This window comes from Megalops cyprinoides, chromosome 7 (genome assembly GCF_013368585.1).
Source record: "Megalops cyprinoides isolate fMegCyp1 chromosome 7, fMegCyp1.pri, whole genome shotgun sequence".
Lineage (NCBI taxonomy): Eukaryota > Metazoa > Chordata > Actinopteri > Elopiformes > Megalopidae > Megalops > Megalops cyprinoides.
The window spans coordinates 22,999,908-23,023,644 of NC_050589.1; the positions used below are offsets into that span (position 1 = coordinate 22,999,908).

The 23,737-nt window shown below is 42.0% G+C and overlaps 1 protein-coding gene across 1 annotated transcript; it reads left to right on the forward strand.

Annotated features, from left to right (window-relative positions):
* Positions 1 to 1,263: 1,263 nt before the first annotated feature.
* Positions 1,264 to 19,103, forward strand: tkta (transketolase a). The gene is made up of 14 exons (XM_036533890.1): positions 1,264 to 1,624; positions 4,151 to 4,268; positions 4,916 to 5,029; positions 5,468 to 5,565; positions 10,608 to 10,799; positions 10,910 to 11,028; positions 11,995 to 12,191; positions 12,706 to 12,870; positions 14,429 to 14,585; positions 15,541 to 15,671; positions 15,971 to 16,054; positions 16,281 to 16,374; positions 17,115 to 17,237; positions 18,505 to 19,103. The coding sequence occupies exons 1-14, from the start codon at positions 1,518 to 1,520 to the stop codon at positions 18,690 to 18,692; spliced, it is 1,887 nt and encodes a 628-aa protein (XP_036389783.1). The 5' UTR covers positions 1,264 to 1,517; the 3' UTR covers positions 18,693 to 19,103.
* Positions 19,104 to 23,737: the final 4,634 nt, after the last annotated feature.

Sequence of the window (23,737 nt, forward strand, 5' to 3'; positions counted from 1 at the left end):
AGAGTGGCAGACAAAAACTTCAATGCCCAGCAAACCACAGTGCACTGCGTAATATTCCGAGCTCAAGCGGAAACCGCACATTCCAAACAGTTGACCATAGTCTGTATAAATACATTAAAACCTGAAATCTGTCAAGTTCATCTGCATAGTAATCAATTGTCAAACACTGCTGTTCTGTTCTAAACAGGTTTAGGTTCAATATCTGGATTTAAGACACTTTAATACCCTGAATCTTATTTTAAATATTCCTTCCCTTTTCTTGCACACTAGGATTAATGTACCATTAGAGTCTTGTGTGAGTTTGTATTAATCACATTTATCATTTTTCCCTATTATCTGTTTGTTCCTCTATCTATTTGGCAGACAATTTACACTTTGCAGAAGTGAAAAACACAAAAGTAATCCATTGTTGAATAATAAAATATAAATGCAAAGACATCATATTTTAATACATGTCAAGGTATATAAATGATCTCCAATTCCCATGTAAAAATTAAAGTATGGCTTGTATAATGCATGTATAAATCGTTTAAGGTACCAGTGGTTTGTGTTATTTGGTATTAGCAATGTTCTTCGGCCTCTTTGGTATGTGTATGCTGTATGCTTTGTCACATAAAAATGCATTCAAAATATGTTAGATTTAATTGACATTTCTATATCATTTTTTCCGTATGGAGGGTTTCTAGAGGTAACTTGGTAAGGGATTTTTTTGTCTCAGGATAAGGTGAGGTCGGTCGGCGTCCGGTTTAAAACAACGTTAGCGTCAGATGGCATTGAAGTAGTAGTAACCCCTGTTAGACTGTACACCATTAAATTTAATCGTAGACTCTGGCAATTATACACACCCTCTCTTTATAGTTGTACCAACAGGCTCCTGTAAATGTATATCCATCAATAAAACCTATCAAATACATATTCTTCAAATGTAAAAAATAAGCATTATGCATAACAAATAATAACTGTGATCACGATAACTACTACAAATAATACTTGTAATTATCATAATTATCATAAGTAATAATGATAATAGTACATTACCATATTTGTGTGTACTCAAAGTAGTATGAATGCTTCTCAAGAAACCCTTAGAGGTTTCGTGTAGACAGACCCCGCCCCCCAAAAAAGAGATGGAACACATTGATTGGGCCGAATGGGTTAACTGAATTTGTTGATTAGTTAAGACAGAGCAGCCAAATTCTTTTGTGTTTAGCTGTGACAGCTCCGCCCCCTTTCGCCTGCGTATACTAGGACGTTACTGTACTTTGTGCACACACACACACTGCAGTCTTGGCGCTTGTGTGCAACCTGCCTGCTCTCAGCATTAGATTAGCCATATCTACTTGCCTGCATATTTTCTTATTCTCCCTCTTTCTTTTTCCCTCTCTCCCCGCCTGTCTTACACGCGCAGGACACGGTATATAAGGGAATTTTTAAATCATCTTTTTTAGTGAAATCCCGACTAATCAGTGACTGTCTCCAGTTTTTTCAGCTGTGGTGATTTTGACATATTTTTCTTCATGGAGGATTATCACAAACCCGACCAGCAAACCCTGCAGGCGTTGAAGAACATCGCCAACCGGCTCAGGATCAACTCTATCAAGGCAACAACTGCTGCAGGCAGCGGGTAAGGGAATGCTGTTTACATTAAAATATTGGCTGTGAGGTAGCTGCACAGTATTTTCATTCCAGGGCTCTGCACGACTGTCTAGAACATTACAGGGTCTATTTTAATGTCTAACACAAACGCCATGAGATTTTTCTCGTTTGCCATTCAGCATTTAGAACGCAATGTCAACTAGAACAATTTGTACAGTACGCTGCAGCACCACATGCGCTCCTGAAATACAGATACGAATTGTAATTAATTGCGTATGTGCACGTATTCCATCGCGTGCGCTTTCTGATTGCAGCAGTGTTCGGTAACTTCAAGTTCATTGGCTCTTCAGCAGCAGGTGCAGCGTGCAGTGTAAATGTATACTGCACGTAGCTGCGTAGCGATAGCGAAGAGAAGGTTGTTCAGTCATTTCGGCTGTATTACACTGGCTTAAAAGCACATGAATACACGTGATTGTAAAGCAAACACGTTGCATTTCAGCAGCTTGATGTCGGTAGCCGTGTGGAATGGAATTCATAGCCTGCAACAGAGCGAGAAAGGACCGCATTCTTTTCTGTCACAATGTTGCGCCTGCTTTGGTGCTGTGTTTTGGGATGTGGTTGGAAGTCTTTGCCAGGAGCGAGCGGATTGATAGTGAAATGAACTCGTCCGTGCTTCCTTTATAATCGCGTGGGATGGCTTTTCCAACTTATTAATTATTCATTTGACAATACGCTGGCATGCCTTTAATGGCTCACTGTCTGATAATGAATTAAAGTACTGCTGCAAAGATATACTGTTGTAATAAAATAACGGTTGATGTCAGGTTGTGGCTTGTCATATTTATCATATTTCTTCTTTCTTACATTACGAAAACTACAATATAGTCATACAAATTTGGATGCACATACTTGTTTATAAACTTATTAGTGTCCGTTACTTACTAAGGGGGAATTTTGGAAAATAATTCATAATTTTGAAAAAATAAAATAAAATAAAAATAATAATCAGACCTTGTTATGTCGGTGCAATTGAGATTTTTGGGTGAGTTGGGTGTAAGTTAAAGTCATACAGCAGTTAAATTACATAAACTGCATGCGAAATATAATATATAGAATCTTTTGAAGTGCTCTTTGCGACAATACCATTTATGTTGGTTTCTTTTTCTGTCTGGATCCCTGTTTTACTTTTTCGCTCTTTCATTCCTACTTTATATATTTTATTTCGTTATTTACATTTCATTTTCTCAGTTATTTTCTGCTTTTTCTCTTCCAGTATGAACTAAATTTGCTGTATTTAGGAGATTATCTACCTTAAATCGTTTTCAAAATCACATTTTACCCTTCAGTACTATAATTGTCTTTGATACTTTACCATTCTATACGTGTTTCTTTTGTTAATGGAGACCGTTTAATTCCTGTTGCAGGGTAAAGTAGATATATGCTCTGGTGGGTTCCTCTTCTCAGTGGTATGGTGCAGTATCACCGAAAAGCATGTTTATGGAATAAACATTAACTTTCTAATGGATGCTTGGAGATTGTACTAATTTCGACTTCTTTTTTATCAAGGATAATTTAACCTGCATGATGTTTTATGTTCTCTCGTTCACAAGAGAGAAAACAATTATGTAGTCCTGTTTAACTGAGAACACATTCCCATTGAGAAAAGTTGCTAAAATGGTTGCTCTGGCAGCAGGTGTTTGAATTGATGCTGCTTCCTGAAACCGAATTTTAATCTTTTCATACAGTTTTTGTTGTACGTGTTGGCTGTAGTAAATAAAGTCTATCGTTGATCCTGACCAATGGAGCATGGTTTATCTAATTGATTAATCAGGGATTTACTTAATATGCAGTTGATTAACCCAGTTATAGGCAAAGTTAAAATACATGGGTCTGAGGTAGTTTAATGAGGAAATCATTTTGATTGCAAGAGCTCTATGTAATTGTAAAAATTAGCAAAGCCCTTTTAACTTTTCAAAGAGGCTGATATGCCACTGAACGATAGGCATGCACTTTGCAACAACATATGTGATACCAAACACATTGCTTATTTAGCCTTGCTCTTTGAAGTGAATTGAAATAAATCACTGCAAAAGAGGAGTTTGCTTTTTATGTGTTTGTTTTTCATGGTCACTGATTATAAATGGACATGACTGCTCTCTGAATCATGGTGTGGAATTTATCATCATCTTGCTGATAGTGCTACATCTTTTGGATGACTCAAGTCTCAGTTAATATTACAAATGGAATGGCTTTGTGGTGTGTGTGTGTGTGTGTGTGTGTGTTCATTTGTGTGTGTGTGTCTGTGTGTGTGTGTGCGTGTGTGTATGTGTGTGCGCACGTGTGCATGTGTGTTTTTGTGTGTTTTTGTGTGTGTGTTTGCACGCGCTTGTGTGTGTGTGTGTGTGTGTGTATACGTGTGTGTGTGTGTGTGTGTGCGTGTGTGTGTGTGTGTGTGTGTGTGTGTAGTTGAAGGGGCGGGGTAATGTCTGTGTAATGGTTCTGTGTGTCTCTGTATTAGACAGGTATAACTTGCTTTCTGTTGTCTGGCTTGCAGACATCCGACATCATGCTGCAGTGTGGCAGAGATCATGTCCGTGCTCTTCTTCCACACAATGAAGTACCGACCAGAGGACCCCAGGAACCCCAATAATGACCGCTTCATCCTGTCCAAGGTAAAGCATTCTTATCCTCCTTATATTCAGTCACGAAGCCAGTGGCAGAAATGGTTTATTAGCCACCTGGAGGCTGGCCTACCTATTCATCACTCCAATTGATTTGACTCACAACTGTGTTTCCTCAGTCCCATCGATGAAAACATTATGATCAGAGAGAAACAAATTAGAGGAAGAGATACAGGATCTTATGTTGCCATGGCTAAAGGTAGTGTTTGGAGTCACAACTGATTATAGCTGTTAAATTTGTGTGGACAAGTGAACATAACTTACAACCTATGCATGGTAGCTCATTTTAATGAAACTGAACTGATTAAGGCAGCTGATTGTAGGAATTTTACGTGTGTGGTATTCCATGTAACGTACAATGTAATGCACGGGACACATTATGTATACTCTAAAATTGTATTACGCATATGCCTTAAATATGTCAATACTTACTTTAGGTAGTATGTTATTTATTTTATAATATATACTGTACTACATATATTTCAGAAATTTGTAGAATCATTTGTTTTAGCACGCACATACGCACGTACAAGTGTATATGTGTGTATATGTATGTGTGTGTATATATGCGTGGATAGCTTTTCTCCAGCCAGTGAGTGAAGGTGCTAATGCATTGTACCACCCCCTTACCCCCACAGGGCCATGCTGCCCCTGTGCTCTATGCCGTCTGGGCGGAGACGGGCTACCTGAAGGAGAGCGAGCTGCTGAACCTCAGAAAGATCGACTCCATCCTAGAGGGACATCCTGTTCCCGTGAGTGTTCCGGCTGACCGGGTGAATGGCTCAGGAGTGTACTGGTGGCACACGGCCTGTGCCATCAGCCAAATCCCGCTCTCGCCCGTTTGCATTAATTGCATTGTCTTTAATGCGGGTTGATGGGTTGAAGGGCACACGGCCAGCGTGATGGCCATTGTTCTTTAATGGATCATGGAGCTGCTGTATGCCTTTTTATCTCAGGGTCTCTATTGATATACAGAGCACATAGGTGAGATTTCAATCTGCTTGAAACCACTGAAACGGGTTCATGTTTAATTGAGCCAACAGATCAAAACTGCATGTGGATTTCAGTGCCAGTGGTCGTCATTTTAAGGTTTTTAATAATAAAAGTTTCAGGCGCAGGCGCTGGATGGTGACTGCTGCATGTGCTCTTGCTGCAGTTGTCTAATGAGAGAACATGACCTGTCATTGCAGAAACAGCAGTTTGTGGACGTGGCCACAGGCTCCCTGGGGCAGGGCCTGGGGGCAGCTTGCGGGATGGCCTACACCGGGAAATATTTCGACAAGGCCAGGTAAGGGCCCGTCTGGATGACCTTCAGCCTGATCAACCCGGAGTTTTCACAGAGAGCACCTGCGGACTCACGCCGACTCATGCGTTCAAAGGTCACGGGGGCGCCTGCTTCGTATGTAGTGGGGGCCGCACACACAGAGGGCCGCACAAAGAGCGAGCGGGCCTGACGGGTGACATTTCACTGAGAGGGACAGAGCAGATTCACGCTGACAGGCATGGCCCTCCGTTACGCGCGGTGAGTGGAGGGGAGCCAGGCTGCCCGCCACCACCACATATAATGTGGAGCATGCCATTGTGCGAGCAGGGTGGGTTTAGGTTGATCTGTTCTAGAACAGTCACACGGATCCACTCTCACAAAGGGGTGGAATTTTGTGGAGCGCTTTGTGAGGCAACGCGGAGTCCCACTCATCCAAAACTGCTAAAACAAACAAAAAATAATAATAATCAACCAGCCGGAGGGGGGTGGAATATTGTGGTATTCCGTTATAGATTTTATTTAATCCACACATTTAGCTTCTGAAGTATTGGTGTGATGCTCTCTGCCGTTGAATATATTTATGATGCTTTGGCTGCGTCTTTTCTGCATTTTCTGTTCACTGAATTCTTCTGCTCTAATAAGCAGGCCCGGCAGTCATTCCAAACCCTTCTCAGTGCTTTTCTCCATCTGGGGAGAAATGAAATGAAATTCAATGCAGCAAACAGCTTTTAATCTCTTTTTTTGAATTCTGAATTTTCAATTCAAGTATACACTTGTACAGCTTTCCTTTATTTCCAATATCCCCTGATGCTCTGACAGCAAATTCTAAGCTTAAAAATATTCACATATTTATACACTACAAGTATTTAACTTGTAGTCTTTGGTTCAGAACAATACCTTTAACTACGACTGTGGTTAAAAAAAATGCATATGTATGTGTATAGTAGGTAACTACTCACACACCTGATAATAAAATGATAATAAAATGTTGGTACACTCACTTAATTCTCAATGCATCCACTGTGTGGGCTTAGCAGACACCTGTCAGGCCATGGTCGCTTTTCAGCAAAGTTTTACTGGCAAGCTCACTCTTTTACTTCATACCATCTTTACTTAAATTGGTTTGACAGAGCACTTGCAGCATTTGAATAGACATTAGCACAGTAGAAATAAAGCCTAACAAAGCCATATGTGTTGTGTGATGGATGATATTTTCTAGTGACAGGTCACTGTTTTCACTTGTCACAGAGTCCCGAATGTTATGACCAACTTATCAATGCTTGCCCCTCCTTTGAGCCAAAATATAGTTACTTGGAAAGAGATATCACATTAACTAGCTGGCTGTCGTATACCACATGATATTACTGAAATCTTTCTCCTGTGTGAACTAAGCAGCCTGCGTAGGCTTGCATTGTCGCAAACATCGGTTTAGCACTGTCTATGAGGCTGTCAGTTAAACATAAACTAAAGACATGTTTGTATACATTAGCCATTAACCAGTAATGTTATCACACAGTTATCATTAGCTTCAGCTGTCATAGCTACAGCTATCAATAGCTTCTTTCCTGTCTGAATTCATGCTCGGAAAAGGAAACCAGAGAAACCCATCAGCAAGTTCCCATGGCAAAGGGTTGAGAAACACTCTTCTAGACCACATATGGAATGTCTACTACCTCTTTAAAAGATGGATGTGGATGTCGACCGGATTCTCTGCTGAGGACAGACAGCTGTTCCAGTATCAGAGCAGGATGCAGGAGCAGCGGTCTTTGGGAAATTAATGGCTTAGGAATGAATGTCCTCCCTCTGGCCATGCAGGTGAAGATACTGCATCGCCACTTGAATACCTTGAATACCTGACTCTGACTCCATTCTAACAGTGGTAGAGGTAAACTCCCCCTTGGTCCAGATCTATAAGCAACTGTTTATGAAGCAAGTAAAGATTAGAGCGTACACTTTTGGTGTGTCTGTATTTTTAGTTATAAATGTGGAAAATAGCATGAAAACTGATGAAACAGAAGGAGCTGAAGCTGGAGGAGATGAAATAATTATCCCACTGCTCCTAGTGGTGGCATAAAACTCAATCTCAATGGAAAACAAGACCCATTTGTTAATGTTTCTCACCATAATGCCATTTAAACCATGAGTGAAGACTTTTCCTTTGTGCGCTTTATTTTTGGAAAGCACGTGCAGATGAAAACATCCTGATTTGTCATTCCGCAGCTTCTGGACAAGCACGCCTACTTCCGCTCGGACGTATTTGGCCGCATTTGCTGCACTGTCACTGCTGAGCTGGATCTCATGGCACCAAAGCATTACCATGCCAGGACCAACACGCTCCTGCCAAAGACAGGGGAACAAAAGCTCCTTTGCTTTCCCACCATCAGTCCAAAACTATTACTCTTTGGCTCCCAAAGTCAAACCAGATTACTATTATCCTGCCAAAAGAGAAAGCTATGCATTTGGAGGGCAGCTAGCTAGATTGCTAACTTGAAAGTATGAGAGTTTTGACCCAACATACTGTATATTTGTTTTTTTTTATGTTGGCTCTTAGACAGGTACAGCTTGTCTCGTTGTAAGACGAATGTGTAATCAGTATAAAGATATGCAAGTTTCCCATTTTTTTTACCACCTTCCTCTTTTAACCTATCATCATGCACTTTTAGATTCAACTGTTATATGAAGCCTAAAAATGTTTTTATTTTCAAACAAGCTAACTCTCTTCCTAGACCATACAGTAACAATGGTGACTGGTTTAAAATTGCCAGAACTACATACCTACAATGACCCCACTCAGCCCTATCTGAAGGATCAAAGCTATGGAGGCTTCAGGAAGTGCTCAGAGCAAGGATTTAGTCCCACTTGAGACCACATGGATGCATAACAAAGATGGTGGGAAAACAAATGTCATGACCAAGCCCTGGCATGTGCTGGGAAAGCGGCTTTTATTTGACATTAAAAAGTGAGAGAGTCTTGTCTCACTGCAGGCCAAGATGTATCTAAAGTATATGTCAATGTAAAGAAATTGTGTTTACGTGGTGGTGTGGCTAAAATCAGGGCAGTGTAAACACCCTTTTACAGGCTCATCCATAATCCTCCTCTGCTTGAATTCAGAGGAGGGGAGCATCTGTTGACCACCTCTCCATCGTTCAACCTCTCCACCTCTCCAACACTCTACCGTAACCAGATGGGTAATTTTAACACATCAGAGTCTTGTCACCCACTCTCAAAATACAGTCTCTCTCAGGCTGACATTTGGCATGCACGGTTTTTACGTTTGGCGCGTAGAGATCCACAGGATTTCACATAATCAAACGTGTCAGGTGACAGGTCTAGGCCATGAGATGTGTCGGCTTGATGTGTTTTCACTTCAGTGGCATTTTCACCTTTTTTTTCACCAGGGCAGCTCGGAGGCCAACACACCCTCCTCATCTGAAGTAACATATCCCTTTGAAGAGCCCGCTTTGGCTCTGCCTTTGACACATGCTAATCACCAGAGTAAAAGATGAAGGGAAGACTAACTGATGTCTGCCAGCAGAATAATTATCACTGATTAAACTGACGTAGATGCAGTGGGCATGATGTACAGCAGTTGTGAACAAATTTCGCTGGAGATCTGTCTAAAGTGGTTAAGCCTGGCCTCAGCCCCCAACCCCCAGAAGGCCTGAGGAACAATGAAACCCTCCTAGCCTCTGAGAGGCGACTACCGAAACATTGTAATCCAGGCCTTGGACGGTGGTTTAGTGTCGTCCGTCCTTTAATCCCAGAGAATGCGTTGGACATACATTGACCTAATCACCCATTGTCCAAGTGTTGTCTTAAAGCTTATGACATCTGACACAACGTGCGACCTGCTGTTTAGGTTTTTGTTAGTGGATGATATAACACATTGTGTTACGCAGGACAAAGGGGGCTTTGAACACTAAAATCTGTTCAGATTTTCCTTTGACAAAACATCACTTGCCCAGAAATATCTGTACTGGTCTATATATCAGATAATTTTTTTAAAGTCTCAGTTTTGCCTTTTGTGCAAAATGTTTGCTATGATCTGTATTTAGGACAAATGGAGAAGGATGGGTTGAATAGACAGGGCTGTAGTACAGGGTTTGTTCTATTCTGCGGAAATGAGCCATTTATCGAGCAGGCAGTGGCTTCTGAGTGGGCGGAGCAACACCTGAGCCGTGAATGATTGAAAATGGGGCCGTTAGGGAGGAGCTGGACCAGGTGCCACAGAGCAGCCCGAGCCACTCCTTCCTCCAGCCGGAGCAGGAATGCGTGCAGTAATACGCGTTGTCTCGGCCAATCTTCTCACTTTAATGAAAATGTGTCTATTTGACTGGAAAGCTGTCAGGATCCATTAGTCTGTGAGGTGGCGTGATGGTTCGGGTCGAAGGCGTGTTTACGATTGGCATCCGCGTCGAGCTTTAGGGGCGGTCTCTCTCAGGCTGCAATGCAGGGGTCGATACGGTCTCGAAGCCCCCTCTCTGGGGCTGGTCGCCCTCTCTCTCCAGGTGGGTTGATCCTGACGGGCGAAAGTAAGGCGGGGGAGCGGACGTCATGCAGAGAGAGTAGTAGGAACAGCATGGGGCTTCTTTTATGTGGCTTTCAGATGATTCTTGAAGATGTGTCTATAATACTCTATGTATTGTATTTGTTATGTTTAAGGGTTTTTGTGTGTTTTTACAGTTATTTTGCAATATTTACACGTTCTGCATTTTCAGATGGTTTCCAGTGTAACCAGAAACAAGCTAACCCCTGGCGCATTTCAGAGATCCTCGAGTTCCGTGGCTAAAATACATCAGCTAACTGAACCGTGAAAGGTGTTTATTAGGGCTGGCTGTCAGATATGGGGCTGCCTGTCCCTATTGGCCAGGTCCTCCTCTCTGCCATCCCAAAGACCATCTTTGTTGCTACGATAGGCAATACCTGCCCTTTCCATTGACCAATTATTATTGTCTGTCAACAAAAAAACCCTCCTCCCCAGTTACTGTACCGTGTGCATTGTCTGTGTCTTCTATGGACCATACTTTACTGTTTCCCTACTGTCTCCCCACATCTTGATTCTATAGTTACCGTGTTTACTGCCTGCTTGGAGATGGAGAGCTGTCTGAAGGGGCAGTCTGGGAGGCCATGTCCTTCGCCTCCTACTACCAGCTGGACAACCTGGTAGCCATCCTGGACATCAACCGACTGGGCCAGAGCGACCCTACCCCCTTGCAGCATCACGTGGAGAAGTACCAAAGACGCTGCGAGGCTTTCGGGTATGGTTGCGCTTGTGTGTGTGTCAGGAATACCTTTTCCTTAACTGTCTCCCAAATGGGAGTCTCTGTGTTGTCCCATCATTTTAATGTCCCTTGCTTTTCGTACCCAGCTGGAATGCCATCGTTGTAGATGGGCACAGTGTGGAAGAGCTGTGCAAGGTACTAAGCCAGCCCCGGCACCAGCCAACCGCCATTATCGCCAAAACTGTCAAAGGCAAAGGGATCTCAGGTACTGAGAAAATCATTGGGCTTCCAAGTTCATAAGAGCCAAAATTCAAATGAGAAATTACTGCATTGTAATATAATGAAACACACACACTAGATACTTATGGACACAAACACTGTAACGCGAGTATAGTTAACACACTCTGTATATAAACTACATGTATATTCCCATACACAAAAATACACAATTTAATTCAGTACCTGCTCACTGTTTGGTAGAACCCTCACACTGTGCTACCAAATCAGCAGTCTGCACTGTAGAACTCTCACTGTGGTAGAGAACCCTCACACTGTACTTTTGTACCTGCACACTGTATTGTAAAATCCATATGCTATGCTGTAGAATTTACACACTGGACTACTGTACATGCTTGCTCTCATGAAGCCTGGTACAAATTACTATAATGCCTCCACTGGAGTATTCTTATCACACTATGCTGTTTTACCCACATTCTGTTGGGCTGAATATCCACACGCACACTTCAGTTAAGTGCTATGTAAAGAATACATAGGACAGCAGACATCCTGCATCCTCACGCTTTTTCTCTCCAAGTGTATAATATTAATAATTAATGCCATGCCGTGTTACGTAATATACTTTTAGATATAAAATGTGCTTATCATTTAATTAAGAGGCAGGCCTCAGTGGATTTCTTTGAAATATGATATCATGCTATCATGAATTCAAGAAATGAATTTTACTGTAAGTCTTGTGGCCCTTTAACTCAAATGCAAAGGACTCTCTGATCAAACAGGCAGAGTTGCATTTTTTGTTTCCTTCACACTGCAAGGCATCTTGGTAAAGTTAATTAGATTCCCTCTTGTCGCCCAGAGTAAAAATCATTCCCCCTCCTTCGCTCTCACCCCTCGAAAAGGCTTCTTGCACTTGATATACAGGCTGAGAATATGCGCAGTGTGCAATAACGCAGTTTGCTGAACGTCATGTCGTATGTGCGCGCGTGTGTCACAGTGGCGGAGGACAAGATGGGCTGGCACGGCAAGGCGCTCCCCAGGGACATGGCCGACACGGTGCTGAAAGAGCTCCACAGCCGCATCCTGAACAACAACAAGCGCCTGTATCCGGCCACTCCCGTGGACGACGCCCCGCCTGTCAGCGTGCGCAACATCCGGATGCCCAGCGCCCCCAGCTACAAGCCGGGAGAGAAGGTACCAAGAGCCAGGGAAGCATTTGGTTGGATGTACCTGCACCAAATCAGCCTTATGCATAATGCGTGCTTGATACAGAACGGAAGGGTAGCACAATGGTAAGAGGCAGGGCTTGTAACTGAAAGGGTGCTGGTTTGACTCCCCACTGGGCTACTGTTGCTGTACGCTTGGGCAAGGTACTCAACCCAGAAATGCCTCAGTAAATATCCAGCTGTATAAATGGATAGCATGTAGAAATTGTAACCTATGTAGTTTGCTTTGGATAAGATCCTGTGCTAAATGATAATAATTTAATGTAATATGTCCAACCAAAGGCCATCCCTGGTAAGTTTAATATTATTATATTATTAATATAATATAAGTTTAATATTTTGCCGTGGAACTTAAAATTTAAATCTGAAGCTTTAAATATTTGTGTATTAAATGATGGGTAGTTTTTCGAGAGAACAGCCTAATGTGTCCTTTAACCCTCTTATGTGAAGCTTGGTCAACTCGTTTTTGTGATCGACGTCAGATTGCCACGCGGAAGGCGTACGGACTGGCCCTGGCCAAACTGGGGCGCTACAACGAGCGCGTGGTGGCCTTGGATGGGGACACCAAGAACTCTACCTTCTCAGAGATATTCAAAAATGAACACCCAAACCGCTACGTGGAGTGCTACATCGCTGAACAGAACATGGTAACTGACATTCTTTCTGTGGTGGGCAGTGTTTTTAGTAGCTGCTCCTGAGAAACATTAATACTATGTAACTTTAACAATGGTTATCAACTAAATTAAAATGCCTATTTTAGTCCTCTGGTATCCACATCCAGTTTTGCTCCCAGATTGTGATTTTGTAATCCTTTGTTTAATTATTATTATTGCAGTTGTGAGCCATGATTAAATGCAGATTATTCTTTAGAAGTGACGTTGTGCTTTTAGATAAAATCTCTTCTATTGGTGGATATTTTTTGCCTTTTAATTTGAAATGGAACTGTCTGTAAATCCAGCCTTTCCTGTGCGGTAGAGAGAAAAAAAAGCTGGCTTACACAATTTTCTAAATTCAGCTCACTGAATAATAGATGACCACCTCCATAATGTGACCCTGGTGGTGGCGTGACCTACTTCCTGTCTGCTCCTACTGCCATTTTCCCTTTTACCTTTTTGGTTGATAGATCCACAGTCCCTCTTTGTCATAGTCATGGTTTTCAGACCATAACCTTCGGGAGAGTTAATGAACCTCACTTATTGTCATCTCCTATCACAATCCTCACGACAGACTGTCTCAATGTAGGTCATGTAATAGTAATGAATATCAGTCATGCTGTTTAACAATATTAATTATCAGAAGACTATGTATTTGCATTTATGCTCTGTTGGCTTTAAAGGCATCTTGCCTTTTGTCTTAAAGATAGACTCAAAACCTTGTTTTTAACAATAAATACGTAACACAGAACACACATCAGTACATGAATATGTCAGCTAGAAGTCAGCCGGCAGGGTCAATCCAATTGATTTTCCGCAACACATTTGCTGATTTTGAAGAACAAATTTTTTTTAAAGAATTTTAAAAGTCAGTCCGCAAATAAATAAACCAAATGTACTCATGTGCATTTCATTAATTCCTTATGTACAGGTGAACGTGGTTGAAATCACTTCACATCCTCAGCCATTTTTTGCAGCAGCATCGGTTTTTGTGAATTAGGTTGCTCTCCATGCTGTAGCAGCTGGTCTTGACTTAGGACTGCCAGCGTGTCACCGCTCTCAACCAGAAGCTGCTGCAGCCCACGTGCCAGTAGCCAGAATCACTGCAGGAAATAATGCAAATGTCAGGATTCTCAGAACTGAATTACACGGGAAGAAAGTCAATGTGTTCCTCATTTGGAGGGGGAGGCATTCGGTGACCAAAGAAATGTCCGTGCCAGCACAATGCAAGGAGATTTGGGAAGGGTTTTTCTGAATCAGGAAGCAGGAAATCAGAACAGAACAGCAAATTCCTTTCAGAGATGTGCTCAGGATTCTTCATATGTGATGAAAAAGGTTGATGTTTGCTTTTTGTTGGAAAGGTAAGCTCCATTTGGCAGATTTTTTGGATGCTTTAATAAAAAAGGGAATTGCGGAGGATTCTGGTCAGGCGATCTCTCTTATAGCCGCCTTTTTGTGACCCCAGGATCGTTTGGTTGCCACAGTAATACTCCTCATCCCCAGAACAGCCTGGTGTTTCCAGTAACACCCTCTTATTGTGACCCCCCCACAGGTCAGTGTTGCCGTAGGCTGCGCCACTCGGGACAGGAACATCGTGTTCGCCAGCACCTTCGCCACCTTTTTCACTCGGGCGTTCGATCATCTCCGCATGGCCGCCATCTCTGAGAGCAATATCAACCTGTGTGGGTCACACTGCGGTGTGTCCATCGGTCAGTCCCCCCCCCCAGCCAGCCGCCCACTCCACCCATCCATCTGTGCCTAGAGAGAGAGAACAGCCCTTACTTTTCTCTGTCCTGTTTTTTTTCAATGACCACACAGTTTATGGTTAAAAATCTGTGCACATTTTGGTGGCCAGTTTAGCTAAATATTTTGTATATTCACGTAATGTAACATTAGGTAGCCTAATGTAGATTTAGTAACTTGATAATGAAACTGACATGAAAGTGGAATTTGTTTTAGGATTTGCTTCCTAGTTGTTGTGTGTTAAATGATAATATCCTAAGGATGACCTGTATTGTGGGGTCGGCCCACGTTATGCCCTCCAGTTGAGATTCAAGTGAAGATGTGACCCTCAGTAATCTGCTACCTCCGCTCTGAATGAATGAATGGATCTGCCCAGCAATAGCAATGCCCTCAGGGACCCATTCAATCTAATGAGAAGCATTTAGCCTTTGTGGTATCCAAAAAAGAAAACTGACGGATAATTTAACAAGGTATTACTGTACTTTTTGTTGTGGCTCGTGCAACATCTTTCATGATTGTGAGTTACGACAAAATAGCACTGGCTTAAATTCGTCATTGGTCTTTTTTTCTTCTGGGATATGGTTAAAGGTTAAGTGCTTTACCGTGTATTGAATCGGCCCTCCAGTGTATCTTCTTGCTGTGCCCCTGTTTCTCCTGAACCCTGAATTTATTTTCATTTCTTCACATTTTCCCCTTTACTTCTCCGCGCTGCTCCTGTCAGCGTTCAGCCCCTCCCTCTCACTCTCCCTGTCTGTCATGGAAGTTGTCTCGGGGCGGCCAGGTTTCCTTTTCGTTCACCAGGTACACTGCATGCTACGTTGCCTGCCTGCCTGCCAGTCTTTCAGTTCTCTACTTTCAGCCGCCCCCAGGCCCCCCTGTTCTAATCAATCTGACCGCCTGCACGTGACTGACCCATTTCAGGAGAGGACGGGCCTTCACAGATGGGCCTGGAAGACATCGCCATGTTCAGAGCCATCCCCACAGCAACCATTTTCTACCCCAGCGACGGCGTGTCCACCGAAAAAGCGGTAGAGCTGGCTGCCAACACAAAGGTACCGCTCCCGCATCGCTCTCTCAAGGCCTGCCTCCATCCCCTAGGCATGAACTCATCAAGAGAGAAGGGAATTGGAATGACTTTGAATGAATTGGAATGTGGCATGGAAGTATGATGCTTGGATTTCTACTATGTAATATATGTATCTAATTACTTTCAGACTGTGCTGTGGGGTTTTTTCTTTGAGTGGAGGTTATATAATTGAGTGATAAATGTACATATTTACCATCACCGTGCAGAATGGAACTGATTGAACAGCATTTCTGTCATGGCTGACATTGTACTCCTTGTCTGCAGGGTATTTGCTTCATAAGGACCAGCCGCCCTGAGAGTGCCATCATTTATAACAGCAACGAGGACTTCCACGTCGGGCAGGCGAAGGTATGGAGCACATTTAATCAAACTTGTGGCCTTCATTCACAGGCCTTCTTTGACATGAGTGTACCGTACACACTCAACAGCTCAAGCAGTCAACCAGCTTTAATCTTAGCAAAGCAAAGAGATTCATATCAGTCTACATACAGCTAGGCTGCCTTATGCTCCCAAGCTAAAAAAAAAAGATGACGAAATGTTGAAAAAGAATTGCACTGTCTTGTTCTTTGTCCAGGTTGTGTATAAGAGCAACGATGACCAAGTCACTGTGATCGGAGCAGGGGTCACTCTGCATGAGGCGATGGCTGCAGCAGAGCAGCTAAAGAAAGGTACGACGAGGCCCTTCCAGGAAAATGGCTGCCAGACGGTGCACACAGCAGCATTCAGCCATTCCAGAGCGAGCTCTCTCTAACAAAATATCAGGAAGGATAATGTTGAGGAAATGCAGCACCTTCCTCTGAAAATAACAAATGTCACCCAGTTTAGAGGAGTGAAGTATCTTTTTTTTGGTATGTACAGGGAACAGGAAGGTTCATTTGATCTAGCACCAAGTGTTTATTCATAATAATACCTAGAAAAATGAATACAAATACATTATTACTGTATTTATTTAGAATTTATTACATTTGGCATAACATGCACATTTGTGTAAATAAGTGAAATGATATACAGTAATTTGAAAAGTCATCAACTCAGTGTTGATGTGCAGTGTTTTTTGTAAACCACCAGGCACTCAAAAGGTCATGTAGCAAGGGCAGTTAATCCCCTAAGAAGTCCAAAAAACAAACCCAAAGCTCCTTTATTGCCCTCTAATAGGCTAACCTCTGCTCTGGTGATCCCGGGATTTAGTCCTCATGTCTATTCAAATCAGTCATCATCCTTTGGCTGAGCCTTCCTCTGTCTCAAACGTGGCCCTTGTCCTTGGCATGGGCCGTGTGTTAGAAGGCTTTTGAGGGGTGCAGCTTCAGGACAGGCAGTTGCGGTGCTGACAGAGTCAGACTGGCAAGCACACACAGTGGGCATCTGCAGTGCTGTTCTGTACATAAAAGCTCCACCCTGGTCCTTTCAGAGAGGATCAACATCCGAGTGATCGACCCCTTCACTGTCAAACCTCTGGACGCCAAAACCATCATCGACCACGCCAAGGCAACCAGGGGCCGCATCATCACCGTGGAAGACCACTACTACGAGGGCAAGTATCCGGCTCACTCCGCAGTCAAATATATATTTCAAAATACTACGTCTTTGTGAAAGCATCAGTGTAATATAATTCTTGAAGAAACGCATGAAGTTTTCATCCAACCTGATCTGACTTGGCAAAGCTTTCAGGAGAGAACAATGAGCCCGGGTCAAATAACATACTCCCTGTTCTGTGCTATTTTTTGACCAATTTAAGTCTCCAGTAATGTCTGTTCCTCATTTTAGTTTAATATGAATGAATCCATCAAAGCCCATATTATTCAGTGCGTTCTCTCATACGACTGCACTTTCACAATGGTATTTTTTGATCACTGTGCTCCTCTCAAACACGCCTTACAGTCTGTTATAAGAAGGTAGCGTTCATACACAAATTGCCCTCTTAAAATGAGTTGCTGTCAGTTCTAAACCTCGAGCCTGGAGTATGTCCTTGCTGTGGAGTTTTCCGCGCAGTGCTGCAGTGTGTTTTTTGTTGGTGCAGGAGAATGTGAAGATGCTCTCTGCTGTCAGCTCTCTTTAATTTCATTTGTGCCCTTTGGGCTTTCTGTGACCCACATAACAGAGACAACAGCAATGGCTGCGTTTTGGCACCGCTCCTCGCTTCTTGATTTGCCCGTCGAGATTCGCTGCGACCACAGTCTGATATGAACAGGGAACAAAGAAATCGCCCCCCCCCCCCCCCCGCCCCCTAACAATTCGGTCACCCCCCCCCAACTCCGCCCCCTTCAGAAAAAATAGGCGAAAATAGTGCAGTGTGTCAGGTGAGCGCAAGAAAGTGGGGGAGGGGGGAGGGTTGGCATAAGCACGCATGACTGCCCTGCCAATTCGGTGAACTGTGTGTATGTGTGCATGTGTGTGTGTGGGTCTGTGTGTGTGCGGCGAGGAGGTCTTCAGTGATCTTCTGGGGGGGAGGGGGAGGAACACACAGGGGGCAGATTGTCTAGAGTGGGCCATAGGGACCCCTGCAGAGTAGATGCCCGATGCAGTCAGGTGGATGGATACTGAGTGCGACCCCCACCCCCACACCACCCCCGCCCCCGCCCCCCACCCCTGGGGTTGTCAGCTCGGTGGGTGTGAGAATCAGATGCTGGCTTGTCAAGAGGAGTTTCTGCACGCTGATGGGTAATGGGCCTTCAAGGGGGTGATGATAATGCTACAGAGCCTAAGATCATAGTTAGAAGTGAGAGATCCTACAGACAGGCCATCTTTAGATGCCCCACTAATATCTGTCCCTTATATTTTTCCATAATGTCATTCCCTAGGTGGCCTGGGAGAGGCGGTGTGCTCAGCCGTGGTGGGTGAGCCCGGGTTCACGGTGCACCGCCTGGCAATCGCCCATGTCCCACGCAGCGGCAAGCCTGCCGAGCTGCTCAAGATCTTCGGCATCGACAAGGACGCCATCATGCAGGCGGTCAAGAAGATGATCAGCAGCTCTGCCAATGCCAAGTAGAGGAGAACGCGGCTCCCGCAGACAGCACTTACAGCTCCACATGCTGTCCCTTTCCATGAATAAAATAGTCACGGAAATCTCCAAAAAAAAAAAAAAATGGTACTTCTGTTAATCGTCATTGTTGTGGTTCCAACATGCCCCCAAGTTAACCTTTACTGTGAGCCCCTCCCCCTCCCCCCACCCCGAGAACGAGTAACGTAGTCGTGTGAGTAAGCGGTGAACATTTTGAAGTTATTGTCACTTTTTTCACATTTTGACACAGTGCACCCACTTTGTACCCCACTTGAATGACCGTATGTTCAGGTTGCAGAGCATCGATGCTGACTTCTAAGGTCTTGAGCGGTAATGATGCGGTTTAGAGCACTGTTTTTACCTGACCCTTACATGATTTGACACCAATAAAGGAGCGGTTTCTTCACACAAAACATAGGTATATCACTTGTCATGTTTCTAATTGAATGGTATGCATTGTTCTGAATTGCTTTATGCTTTTTATGTTTGTGTTGCTATATTGTTTGAGATTTTCCAATATAAAATGCCCCATATATGGAATTAGAATACTTTTATGTTTTAACTGGGATTATGGAGAGGGAATTTCTGTATTAGGGGTATAATCTCCTGGAAAAGTGCAGTGCAGTACACGTGAAAGACTAAGTACAACAGGATTATAATATATTAGTGTCAAAGAAAAGTTACAACACACTTATCAATATGTATATTTAAATGATGAATGCTGACTTAATATGAAGAATAATTTCCTATAGTTATAATTGTTTTAAATTAAAACAAGTGAAACTGCCATTTCTTGAACACAAAAAATGATATAGAAAAAAACAACACATCAATGAAAGAAAAACACAATGCATAGGTCAGTATGGAGGAAAAAGAAGAATGTTTAATTCACAAAAGTACTTCTGACCCTCTGTCACTATGTTCGATATTTATAATATTGTCACATAATTAAGAGAAGCTACATTTTTAGCAAGGTAAATTATATTTTTGTTTTACAAATGTGCAGAACTCTAATTTCAAGAACTTGATTTATGGTTGCATTTACCCAGTTAAGTTGTGATTCTGCAAGTTCAGAATCCTCTCAGTACAGTTTCCTCATTAATATTTAAACAGGAACACAGTAGAAAATTCTTTCATGTATCTGTTAGGGTCAGGTAGCTGATAGTTAACTTTAATCTGCATTTGAAAATGATCATCCAGTCTCCTGGCTTGAAATGCCACCTTGAAGTATTGTCTAACATTGAAATCTGGGTACACTTCTGGAAAGAGATGATTTCAGATTCTGAAAAGATTTGGGTAGGCACTTAGATTCGCTTTCTGACTCTGGCATCTGGATACGCTGTTGGACTGGTTTGCTTTTCACTTCTAACATCTGGGTTGGCTGTTGGATAGATCTGTGTGAATTCATGCATGAATTAATTCAAAATAATTAGTAACTTGCCCGATTGCTGTTTAAACATGATGAAACTTTGACAGTCTTTTTATTTGCATATATTGAGGCCAACAGCAGGGTGGGGCCAACAACAGGTACTGAAAAGTTAAGGTCACAAATGGTACACCATTTTCTCCTTTAAAGTATGAACCCATTATGAGTCATATATTTTAATATACAGAAATGCACAGTATACATATACATATCATAGTATACATATCAGTTACTGCCACTGTCATAAATGCAACTTCACGCATTCCTTTAAATTGTATATTACAATATGTTTGTGCTTTTATTTTGGTAATACATAATTTGTACATGTTTTTATCCAAGAACATGCATATAAACCCATAAAAGCTACATACATTAATTTCATCCTCTTACTGATGGGAGTATAATTTTTGTATGAAATAATCATGGAATGTTAACCATTTTTTAACCAACACTTGACAAATTGGTTCTCAAAGTATGTGTCCCCTCTGAGGAACCAAATAAAATTAATTACACACTTAGAAGGAACACACAGTGAAACAGATATTTTAACATATGGCAGTCATACTATAATTATAAAATCTAGAATATCAGATTCCAATATGTTTTAAGCATATGTTGCATCATATTAAGTCTGAAATATAACAATATTTACACTTAATTATAATTCATTTAATTTTGACACTGAAAATAGTGTTGTGTTCTTGTTTTTTTTTTTGATTTTTCTGATCGTAACTTGGGTTTCCACTGAAAAAGTTTCAGAAAAAAAATGTGTGAAGAGAATCCTGACATTTGAAAAAAATGTATGCATCATCCACAAACGTATGCAATCACCAGCACATTACCTTACCTAAAATGAAATTTTGCCATTTGATTTAGAGAAAAAAAGGCTCTTTTCTCTCAGAGGAAAAAAATACACAATGATTTTAACTTTTTATTTCCCATTGTTTCATATTTACCAGCCACATACTCATGTTATCATCATATTATTATCACCACAAACATTATGCTAAATCCATAATAGAGAAGGTAAGTTATGGAGATATGATAATGGCTAATACTGTACCATTGTTATATACGAGGTGAGGTTGACTGCACCTTCCCATAACTTATATATTGGTTTAGAACCTCAATAATACATGCAATGACAAAACCCCACAATGCATCTACACAGGAAATGGGCAAAAATGCTTTCATGTCTTACCTTAAATGCAATCAGTTGTACGCTGATACTGCAGAGGCAAGTATCTCCTTACCTACATCATATGACTGTCCTTTGCATCCTTTGCCCTGTGTCAGCAGGCCAACATGTAGAGCGCGTTACATCCAGCTGGTTCACTGGTGTGGCCAAGGTAGCGAGCCATACTCAGTGGAGTCCCATCTGGGATTCAATCCCATGATCCTCGTTCGCAACTGCACTGGAGCTCATTCCTGGGTTTGCTAATAAAGCAGAAGCTTGAGTAGTGTCTGTGTGTAGCCACTGAACTGCCTTACATTCAGTGCTGAGAGTGGGCGAGCGGGGGGTGGCTATGGCTCTGACGGACAGATTACGCTTGGCACCAAACCGCTCCCACTCAGAACAACTCATGCCAGTTTGAGAACGTGGATTTTCCCCTGAGACACCGGTTCAGGCTTTCAGCTATGTGACATGTAAGATGGGCTAGTTCGGCTGCACAAGGGTGTCTACAAAACACAGATGAATTACCTTTCCCTTTTACTCAGCCGTGATGCTGGTCTGCTCATACACAGGGAGGTGGAGTTCTCTTCACTGACACAGGAAAACAACAACAGAGCTATACTGCCTTCTGGGGCAGCGCTCTTGGTATGGTACATTGTCTCTCCACACTGCTGGGCAGTTAGCTTATGATAAATCACTCAGCAATCGCTATGCACACAAGAAAATACCTATATGACCTAGACGATATTCTTACAGTGTTACAGTATGAATTAATATTATAATAATATCATTATTATTACCACAGCCGTCATCACCATTGTAGCAGTCACAGACACAGCAGTGGCTGAGAGAGATACCATATCTATAAGCAATGTTAAGGGAAATGACATGGCAGGAATATGAAAGAAAAAGAATGGCAGAGATTTGAGAGTACAGCAATATAGTGTATTCTAAGATAATTCACAGCTATGTCTACAGTGTAAAAACAGGAAATTAAGGCTTGTTTCTAAGAACATCTTCAGAGTTTCTGAAAATTAAAAAAGATTTAACAGTGAAATGTCTACACTGAAGAATATGTTATCAATCACATGCTCATGTAACACACATCTTTTGGTATTTGTAAAAGGAAGGAACATCTAAGGACATTCTAGTTTAATAGAGCTACCTTACCTAAAGCTGCCAAAAACATACGTATATGGTAATACAATTCAGTGCAACAGCATGCAGTTTAAATCTCCCCAAGACTGCAGTGTTCACCATTGTTGTTGATAGATGTTCATATCCTTGCCTCACTGTGAATAAACAGGAAAATGACCCGACGTGATGCTTCCTGTTAAAACTGGATTACAACAAGCTGGATTAAGGGGCACATGTGTATATGTGGCATGTGGCCCGTTCATTAATGACTTTTCAACAATCTAAAGGCAAACATGCAGGAAAGCCCCAAACTGTTCCAGTTTTAGGTGTTTGCTGACCACAGCTGTGTTCAGTCATGTATGGTCTCAAGAGACTGTATCACCCTGTTGTCTGAATGCTCTAAATTAAATCTTTCAGCCATGTAGTTTAGCCTTGAATCGGAGTAGCACATTCAATGCACCTTTTTATACCTTTTTTCTTCTTTTCTGTGTGGGGAAAAAGGCTAATTGCGGTATATGTATTGTCTGATCATCTCAGGTCTGCCCATCTTTTTACATCTTATTTAGGTTTTCAGAAAAAAAAACACTGGACTCTTTCTCTCCTCTCAAAATATCAATTTATGAGAAATATCAATACTGTATCATAGGATATATAAAAAAATGATAAAATTACATTGAATATCAAAACCCACGTTATACCATAGTATGAAATAACCATCATTTTGTTACAAATTAACTGAAGCCTGTCAAGCCTCGGTAATATCCTTTTTGTTTGTATGCACACTACTTGGGAATTTAACACCAGTGTTCAATAGCATTACAACAGTCCTAAAATCAAACTAAGCCATCATTTTATTGAGGTAAGCCATTTCTGATTTGACTGGAAGTTAAAATGTGAAAACAAGTCATCCATCATTAAGAGCAATGCCAATAAAAAGGCATTCATATTCATGTGGTAACATATAATTATCATTTCAATGTCAATGAGCAAATTTCATGAGCATTAATATTTGAGTATATTTAAAAATTCATTACCACTGCAGTACATGTCCATAAGAGGGTATACCTTTTTTGATGAAACATTTCTGACCATGCTGGCATAGCTAGCCAGCTGAGAGGACAATAGAGGAACTACGCAGATAATTTAAAGAGAGGTAGCAAACAAGCAGCATCAGATCTGATCTGAATCAATGAGAGCGGAGGGAGAGTGAGACTGTTTCACATTAAAGGCAAGCCCATGAGCGAGGCGGTCTCTCCACGGCCAGCGTTGCCCTGGGATACTTCCTGCCAGTCTGGG